Source organism: Pelodiscus sinensis, chromosome 1 (genome assembly GCF_052426305.1).
Source record: "Pelodiscus sinensis isolate ZL-2025 chromosome 1, ASM5242630v1, whole genome shotgun sequence".
NCBI lineage: Eukaryota > Metazoa > Chordata > Testudines > Trionychidae > Pelodiscus > Pelodiscus sinensis.
This window is the reverse complement of record NC_143052.1, coordinates 135,760,936-135,770,369: the sequence shown is the minus strand read 5'-3', so window position 1 is coordinate 135,770,369 and position 9,434 is coordinate 135,760,936. Positions and strand designations below refer to the sequence as shown.

General features: G+C 49.9%; 1 protein-coding gene across 3 annotated transcripts in view; it reads left to right on the top strand.

The window, feature by feature from the left end:
- Positions 1-6,741: 6,741 nt before the first annotated feature.
- LOC102443957 (alpha-2-macroglobulin) overlaps positions 6,742-9,434 on the top strand; it is a 63,840-nt gene continuing 61,147 nt past the window's right edge. For all 3 annotated transcript variants that reach the window (XM_075902349.2, XM_089771775.1, XM_075902356.2), the window contains exon 1: positions 6,742-6,903. In XM_075902349.2, coding sequence (XP_075758464.2) covers positions 6,815-6,903 — 89 coding nt within the window. In that variant the 5' untranslated portion in view covers positions 6,742-6,814. The remainder of the gene's footprint in view (positions 6,904-9,434) is intronic.

Genomic DNA, 9,434 nt, shown 5'->3' with positions numbered 1-9,434 from the left:
TCATCGCCTTCGGCCTTATTACCATCGTTGGGCCGAAGTGACCACTGACAAATGGGTATTGGAAATAATAAGTTCAGGTTTCACCATCCCCTTTACTTCTATACCCCCTACCTATCCACCAACCCCGTCCTTTTTCAGGGACCATTCTCACGAAACTCTCTTATGGCAGGAGGCTACGTGCCTGCTAGCTATCAGAGCCATAGAAAAGGTCCCGGAAGAGTTCAAGGAGAAAGGTTTTTATTCCCGTTATTTCCTGACCCAAAAGAAAACGGGAGGGTGGAGACCGATTCTCGATCTGCGTCAGCTCAACGGTTACCTGCAGAAAAGATGTTTCAAGATGGTAACTCTAACCACAGTAATTCCATTTCTAGATCACAATGACTGGTTTGCGGCCCTCGACTTACAGGACGCATATTTTCACATTACAGTCCATCCGGCGCACAGATGCTTCTTACGCTTCGTGATTAAACAATGACCATTTCCAGTACAGGATCCTCCCCTTTGGCCTGGCGTCAGCCCCCAGAGTTTTTTTCAAAGACTCTAGCGGTCGTCACGGCATACCTCCGGCGCCAGCATGTTCTCATTTTTCCATATCTGGACGACTGTCTCATAAGGGCACCAATGCATCAGGAAACCATGCAAATGGTCTTGTTAACCAGAAGCATGTTCGATTCTCTCGGTCTGATAATAAACGAACAGAAGTCAACCATTGCTCCAACACAAAATATAAAGTTTATAGGGGCAATCCTAGATTCTATCACGGCAAGGGCATACTTGCCCCTAGACAGGTTTCAAGCGATACAAGACCTACTGAAGGTCCTCGACATCGCCCCAACTGTGTCCATCCATACGTGCCTTCGTCTTCTAGGCCACATGGCATCTACTCACAAATTATTCCCCACTCCCTGTGTCTAATTTTACACACACAAATGACCTTAACCAGGTCCTTTCAGCTAATGGTGATGGATGTCCTTATTTGGGACACATTAAGCACAGGTCTCCTTCCCTTTATGCATACAATAGTGACAGCAATATTGATAACAGTTCACTACCTCAGCATGCAATACTAAACTCAACACCAGCCAAAGTTGATCCCTTTGTGCAAAGTACTCTATTTGCTGGATATCTAAGCATCCCCCCAGATGGATGGCAGGGAAGAATTCATTAAGACCTTGCTTACACTTCTGAGTTTGCTCTCCATTAACCCCACTGACGGGCTACGTCTACACTGGCACCCTTTTCCGGAAATGCTTAAAACGGAACAGTTTTCCGTTATAAGTATTTCGGGAAAAAGCATATCTACATTGGCAGGATGCTTTTCCAGAAAAGCGCTTTTTCCGGAAAAGCATCTGTGCCAATGTAGACGCGCTTTTCCGCAAAAAAGCCCCGATCGTCATTTTCGCGATCGGGGCTCTTTTGCGGAAAAGACTACTGTGCTGTCTACACTGGCCCTTTTCCAGAAGTTTTCCGGAAAAGGACTTTTGCCTGAACGGGAGCAGCATAGTTTTTCCAGAAAAGCACTGATGATTTTACAGTAGCTCGTCAGTGCTTTTCCGGAAATTCAAGGGGCCAGTGTAGACAGCTGGCAAGTTATTCCGGAAAAGCGGCTGATTTTCCGGAATAAGTGGCCAGTGTAGACACAGCCGAGGGTTCTCTTCTCAGCATTACAAACGCTCTCCAAAACCAAGATTCTGGCCCCAATTCTAGTAATCACTCTAACCGCTCTCATTCATTCCTCGCTTCGGGCCATAGGTTTATGCCATAGAGCCCATCTCAGTGCAGTGCAGGATGGAAGGTGCTGAGAGCCATGCAGGAAGGGGCTGGCACTCGGTCTGGGTGCATGCACCTCCCCCCCCCATGTGGGCACGAGAATGAAAGGGCTGCAGAACACCCTGCACAATGCCTGGCCCAGGGAAGCTGGCACAAAGGCAGTCTGCATGTCCTTGCTGGGACTCCTGGTTGTTTACCCAGTGTCCCTCTTGATAAACCACGGTCAGGTGACTTGAGCCAGGGGGCCCTGCAGCCAGTCAATGCCTCAGTTACAAATATGCAGCTGGCTGCTCTGTCCCTTGGCTCAAATCCACTGTGCTCCCCCGACCCCTGTTGTAACAAAGTCAAGTCACTAAGTGATGAATCAGCAAATTCTGCCCTGCCCTGCTTTCCAAATCCTCCGTTATCTGCTTTCCTGTCTTCTCCTAAACTCCCACTCTGTCAATGTGCTCAGCAAACACAGGCTAACGGAAACTGCCAAAATGTTCCCTGCTATTCACTAGACATGGCTGAAACATGGAACAGGAATCTGCCTGCGTTTCTGCTTGCTCCTCACCTGGGGAGCTAGCCGGAACCTCTGCTCCCAGAGCTCCTCAGGCAGCTCTGAGAACATTCCTAGGCCCAAAGAGTCAACCAACCCAGAGAGTGAAAGGCCCAGAGAGTCAGGCAGCCTCTGGACCAAGTGGATAAATTCTGGCCTGGTTCTCCACACAGGAGATGTTTTCAGCCTTTCCATATTTTCAAATTTTTGGACTTATATCCTCACTCAGGACAAAAGAGTTTTGCTTTGTTCTGTTCAAAACAACTTCAAATTTTTCACAATGAAGGAAGACTATTTATTAGCCACAGCTGATAGTCATTTGTGCTGTCGGCGAGCCAGGACACTGCTTCATCACCACTCTCCCACCACCACACACACACACACACACACATATCACTAGAAGTCTCAGGATTGTCAATAAGACACAGAAAACATCACAATGATGTAGAAAAGGTGTCCTACAACCTTTATGCAGAGTCATACCTCAGCCCTGCCCTGCAGCCCCCTGCTATTCCAGTCTGGGGCTCCCCACACAGCCCTGCCAGTGCCCCTCAGCCCTGCCCTGCAGATCCCTGCTATTCCAGCCCTGGGCTCCCCTCACAGCCCTGCCAGTGCCCCCCAGTCCTGCCCTGCAGCCCCCTGTTTATAGATTCCAAGGCCAGAAGAGACCATTGTGATCATCTGCTTTGATCTCATGTCTAACACAAGCTGAAGACATTTATTTTTGAAATGTGTTTAAAATGACAATCTTGAGTTGAAATTGCTCCTGATGGAGACTCAGCATGACCACTAATAAGTTGTTACAATTGTTAATAATGTGCATCTTTTTTTAGTCTAAATTTGTCTAGCTTCATTTTGTAGCTAGTGGATCTTAATAAGAGTCCATTATCAAATATTTGTTTCCTGTGAACAAACTGAGATCAAGTCATCCTTTAACTTTCTCTTTTTAGACACAAGGAACTCAGATGATTTATCTGAATGCTAAGCCATGTTTTTTAACCCTTTAATCATTCTCAGAGCTCTTCTCTGGACTCTCTGCAGCCTTACCAATGCCTATCATCCTTCCTTGCAGCCCCACCCCACAACACTGGACCCTCTTAGGACCATTATTTCACAGAGTCTTCTTGATCCGCAAATTCTCGCCCATTATGAATTGACAGCTGCGTCATTAAAACATTTCCTTTGCATATAAAGGTAGAGTCAATATGAACGGGACTGAGTCGGGGAGGGGGAATCTCAACTTGTTGTCCTGTTTGACAGAGTCCTCAGAGTCCTTGTTCCAAGGACTATTAAACCACTAATTCTTCAGATGTTTCCACCTCACTCCTTGGTCAAGACCCACAGTGAGATGAAGGCTAACTTATCAGCCACTGGCAATTGCATAACCTTAGCACATGTTTGTTTTTTCCAACTGTTTGTACTGAAAACAACTAAAGCTGGGACTGTGTGGGTTGGGGATTATCGCTGAGTGACATTTTTTGTACAAAATTCTCTTCTGAAGCCAATAAATGCGTGCACATTGGGCAACAGCAAATTTTGGTGCATTTTGGGAGGAGGAGGCTGAGAGAGGAGCTTAAAACAAATTCCTCCCAAAAAAAGAAAATGTTATTTTGAAATTTTCAAATAAAATGTCAGGGGTTGTAGATTTTTTGTTGCTGTGGTTTTTTTTTCTTTGGTTATTTTGGGGGGGGGGCCTTTCAAAATTTACTTCAATTTTTATTTTTTAAAATACTCAAAACATAAACACTCAAAATAAAAAGGAAATATTTTCTTTCAGACTGAATGAAATGTTTCAGTTGAGACCATTTTTTTACTCTGTCACTCTATTAACTGTTTAGAAAACTTTTAGTATTGGTTTGATCCATATCAATTTGAAAAAATAAAATAAAATTGTCAGGGAATGGAAACATTTCTTATTCTCCCAGATCTACTGGGGAACTTCCTCCAACTGAGGCTTTCCCAATATCTCAGGATATTCATTCCATGGAAGCATGGCAGGGGATGCCTAGGCATCCTTAATGATCTTATTTCCAGAGCATGGTAAGGGATCCACCTTCAGAGGGCACGTCTACACTGCCCGCGGCTTTCGAAAGAAGATATGCAAATTTGGCATGAATACAAAGGGGTTTTTTTCCAAAAGAGCTGTGTCTAGACTGCTTTTTTTTTTTTAAATAACTCTTCCGAAAACAGGATCAGAAGAAGATATATACATTTGCGCTGAATTTGCATATCTTCTTTCAAAAGCCACGGGCAGTCTAGACGTGCCCAGAAAGTCTGTCTTCGGTTTTCCCATGTGCCCTGAAAAGGGTTTCTTCTTTGCCTTTCCATAGCACCTCCCATCAGAAGACTCTAACCCACCTAACAACCATTAATTGTTTGAGCCCCACATGCCCTGCTAGGTGGATCAGTATAATTACACCATTTTTCAGACCAGTAAAGTGAGAGGTAAGAGATGTGCACAAGGTCACACAGTGAATTGGTGGCAGGACTGAGAAATAAACCCACTTCTCCCAATTCTGACATCTTTGCTGACAACTCTCCTTCTTTCATGTAGACCCCAGTGTGCCACTCTCTGTGCTCCAGAGACCATTCACAAATGGGGGCTAAAGAAGCTCTCCCTGGCACAATGGAGAGCATTGGGGTACTCAGAGCTAGTCGGATGTAGCCTCCCACTGGTTGAAATATGGAGCAGTCTGGCTTGGTTCCTGCACAGCTGTTCAGCCAAGAGAGGCAAGTGCTGTGGACAAGAGCAAATATGCCCTACACATCCCTGGCAAGGGCAGCGGCACAAACACAGCCCCACCCCAACAGCTGCACTCATGCAACCAGAAAAGGGCATGATTATGGCCAGGGCCAGATCTACACACACCATGCAGCAGGGGGCAATTGTACACAAAATGGCCTCTCAGTGGCTGCCCAGCAGACAGGACTGACTAGAGGAGGGAAAGGGGACACCATTCTCCAAACTCATGGAGGTCCCAAAACTTCTGTAGCATCTCTGTAGATACAGTGAATGGGAATGGGTTGGTTCCCTGCCCACGTGAGGTACCGGGCTCCAGTTTCTCTCCGGGGTGCCAGAGGGATAGTAGTGGAGGTAACTGGCTATCGCCCCAGCGGAATGCAGTATTGCCAACGCTTGAGATTTTATTGGAGGTGACAGCTATTCAGAGGGGGCTGGAGCTCTCCTTGTGTGGGTACAAGATAATACTGGGGCTAGAAGTCCAGAGATAGTCCTCTGCCATTGCCATGCTCATAGGAGGGGAGGGCCACTCTAGACAGCTCCTCTGCTCCTCCCCGCACTCCTCTCCTTTCTGCAGCTGCCTGGGAAGCGGGGGGAAGAGACTTGGTTCTCCCCCCACACACACATACTGCAGCCTCCTCCCCTCAGAGGGGTAAGAGCCCCAGTAATAACATATCTGAGGCTGGAGGTGGGGGCCGTGTAGGGAACTGATGAAACTTGGGGCACACACACTGCCTCCCTGATTTCCACAGGTGTTCAACCCCAGCTCTGTCCCTAGGCCTTGCCCTCACTCCACTCCTTTCCCCAAAGCCCCTCCTACATCCTATTCCCATCCCTGTCCCGCCTTTCCTGCCTCCCTCCGGCCCTTCTCCCCCAGCATCTCTTGCCTGCCGCTGAACAGCTGAACCCAGGCAGGAGGGAGGTGCTGGGCGGGAAGGGGAGGAACTGATCCGCAGCGCTGCTGGTAGGGGCTGAGCACCCACTGTTTGCCCTCTGGGTGCTCCAGGGCTGGAGCCCCCATGGAGTCGACACCTGTGCCTGGGGCCCTGATGGGGGTGAGGAACAGGCTTAATGCCCGGACATGGGTGAGAGTTCCAGCAGCAGGGCCCAAATTCCCATCACCCCTCCCCCTTCTGGTGGAGAGGGCCAGACTGACAGCTGTGCACAAAGTGGGGAAGCCTGGGAAGCTCCAAAGACAAAAATCACAAGGGGGGGGGGATAAATCTTAAGACTTGCTGGACCAATCTGCTGCTGCTGCTGAGACCTGGCTTGCGCTTGTTCATCTCTTGTGTTTGGCCGTCCAGGGGGTGGGGCCAAGAAAGGTTACTCTGGCCGCCCTGGGCAGTGTTTGGAAGCTGCTTCCAACCCCCACCGAATGCTGGGCTGGCCCGGTAATGAACTACAGGCCCCCGCCCCCCACGGCAGGGTGCTGCTGGAGTGAGGCAAACGGGTGTGGGTGTGACTGGTTCAGACACAGGACAGTGTCTCACATGAACATCAACAGGAAATACCCAGCCCCCCAGCATGTCAGGGTCTGGCCAGGGACAGTCTCTGTGCCAGGAGTCAGAGCTGCTGGGCCTGGCTCCTCCTCATGTACCTTTCCCCATTTCCCAGATGGTCCTGGCACCCTGCCCTTCTCTCGCCCCTCCCAGGGGCTGTTTGCAGAGAGCAGCATAAAGGGGCTGATCTGAAGAGAGCCCGGGTGCAGGAAGCCAGCAGACAAGGCTGCGTGTCTGCCTCACTCACCAACCTTGCGCTGCACCATGGGGAAAGACAAGCTGCTGGGTGGCCCGAGCATCTTCCTCCTGCTCCTCTTCCTCCTCCCCGGAGGCACCTCACCCACCACCGAACCGTAAGCTGCTCATGCAGAGGGGGCTGGTGCTGTCTTCTCTTTTATTTCCTTCATCCCACTCACAATTGTGCTAATGCTCCTCCGTCTTTAGCTACAGCCCCCTGCTATTCCAGACCTGGGCTCCCCTCACAGCCCTGCCAGTGCCCCACAGCCCTACCCTGCAGCCCCCTTCTATTCTAGCCCTGGGCTCCCCTCACAGCCCTGCCAGTGCCCCACAGCCCTACCCTGCAGCCCCCTTCTATTCTAGCCCTGGGCTCCCCTCACAGCCCTGCCAGTGCCCCTCCCTCAGTCCTGCCCTGCAGCCCCCTCCTATTCCAGCCCTGGGCTTCCCTCACAGTCCTGCCAGTGCCCCTCAGCCCTGCCCTGCAGCCCCCTGCTATTCTAGCCCTGGGCTCCCCTCACAGCCCTGCCAGTGCCCCTCCCTCAGCCCTGCCCTGCAGCCCCCTTCTATTCTAGCCCTGGGCTCCCCTCACAGCCCTGCCAGTGCCCCTCAGTCCTGCCCTGCAGCCCCCTGCTATCCTACCTCACCCACCACCGAACCGTAAGTTGCTCATGCAGAGGGGGCTGGTGCTGTCTTCTCTTTTATTTCCTTCATCCCACTCACAATTGTGCTAATGCTCCACCGTCTTTAGCTGCAGCCTCCTGCTATCCCAGCCCTGGGCTCCTCACACAGCCTGGCCAGTGCCCCTCAGTCCTGTGCTGCAGCCCCATGCTCTAGTCTAATCTGAAGCACTCAGACAGCTCTCTCTGGATATATCTCTACTTAGACATATACACGTGTTTGGCTCTCTCTCTGTGGCTTGTGGGCAAAGTGCCAGCTGCTTAGTGGTGTCTTTGGGAATGAGCCCTACTTCCCTTTCCTGTGAGGGCTCAGACAAGTGTTTCTCTCTTCTCCTCTTTAAAGCCAGTTGCTTCCCTTGGCAACCATAGAGGGTGCTTTGTTCCAAAGAGAGTCTGTGACCTAGATTCCTTTGTCAGCACCGACCCTGGCAATGGCACATTCTGCTGGAATGGCCACTTCCTCTGGAATGGGTAAAGAGGGGGTGTAGCTAAAGACAGCCAGGATCCGGGCATACTCAGAGTATCCCTTTAGCAGTGTCAATGGACACAGAATTTTTTTTTTAATGGAACTCAGCATAGATTAAAGTATTTGCCCTCCAGTGCACACCCACTTCTCCTTGGTGCAACACACCTCTTCACTAGTGTACATGAGCAGGTGCAGTTTTCACTGCCTTGCTTCAGTGGGGGATGGATCCTGTCCCATAATTCCAATGTCAGGTCTCTTAACCCAATGGAACCCAATTGTTTGTGTGTGACACAGCAGTGCCAACCCCCTTATGGACCAGGGCCCTGAACTGTGCTTGGCTTTATACAAATACACAATAGGGAGACAGTCTCATAGCTGCCTGGGAACCGGAACTGTCACCAGAAAGCCTGACATTTTAAAATTTCCTTTCATTCCAAGTTGGGACTTGTAGTTTAAATTTTGGGAAGATGATAATTCCAGAAAAATTTTATTCAGAAATATAGAAATGTTTCATTTTGATAATGTCACATTTTTATGATAATACTAAATAATTATAATGTAAAATATCATCATATATATAGCAGCCCAATGTCTTAGAGTCTGTAACGCTGAAATGCTGGCTGTTCCCTCTGGGCGGCCCGTGCTGCATGGGGAGTGCAGGGCCCAAATGGCCGCTTGCTCCCCCGCGGCAGCCTGGCTGAGCGGCACAGAAGTCAGCCAAGGGCCATGGCGGGAGGTGAAGGGAGGCAGGGCGGTGATGTGCTCCAGGTCCCGCCCCCTGGCTGTGAACGTCACTGCCTCATCCCCTTTCGCCTCCTGCTGTGGTGCTCGGCTGACTTCTGTGCCACTCAGCCGGGTCACCGCGCGGGAGCAAGAGGTGTAAGCGGCCGTTTGGGCTCCACGCTTCCCATGCAACATGGGGAGCGCAGTGCCCAAACGACTGCTTGCGCTGCTTGCTCCTGCACAGGGAGCATGGAGCCCAAATGAGAGGCAGGAGGGGGAGGAGAAGAGAAAGAGAGAGATGGAGAGAGAGGCAGGAGGCGGAGGAGAGCTGAGAGAGAGAGGGGGAAGCAGGAGGAGGAGGGGAGAGAGAGAGAGAGAGACAGACAGACGTGGAAGAGAGACCCGAAAATCCTGTCTTATGACAGGCTATTGGCTAGTATATGTTATAATACAGCATAGTATTAAAATCAAAATAAAACATTTTGATGTTATTAAAATGAAAATAATTGAAACAATCTGTCTTCTCATTTTTCTACCGGGCACTGGTCAAACTCAACAAGTTCCATTTCACTAAACTACGCTTTCTGACAGAAAACAGTTTCATCAGACGTTTTCACCCAGCTTTATTCTATTGTGAGCAAGTAGCTTCTATTTGGTCAGGCTTGTCTGTGCCCTGCACGTTTAAAGGATGAGATGTGCTCTCTCTGCAGCAAAAGCAGCTGCTTTTTGGGGTTTGGTTACATTGTGCTGCACAGGAGAGGCCCAGCTCTTCTCTCTCCAT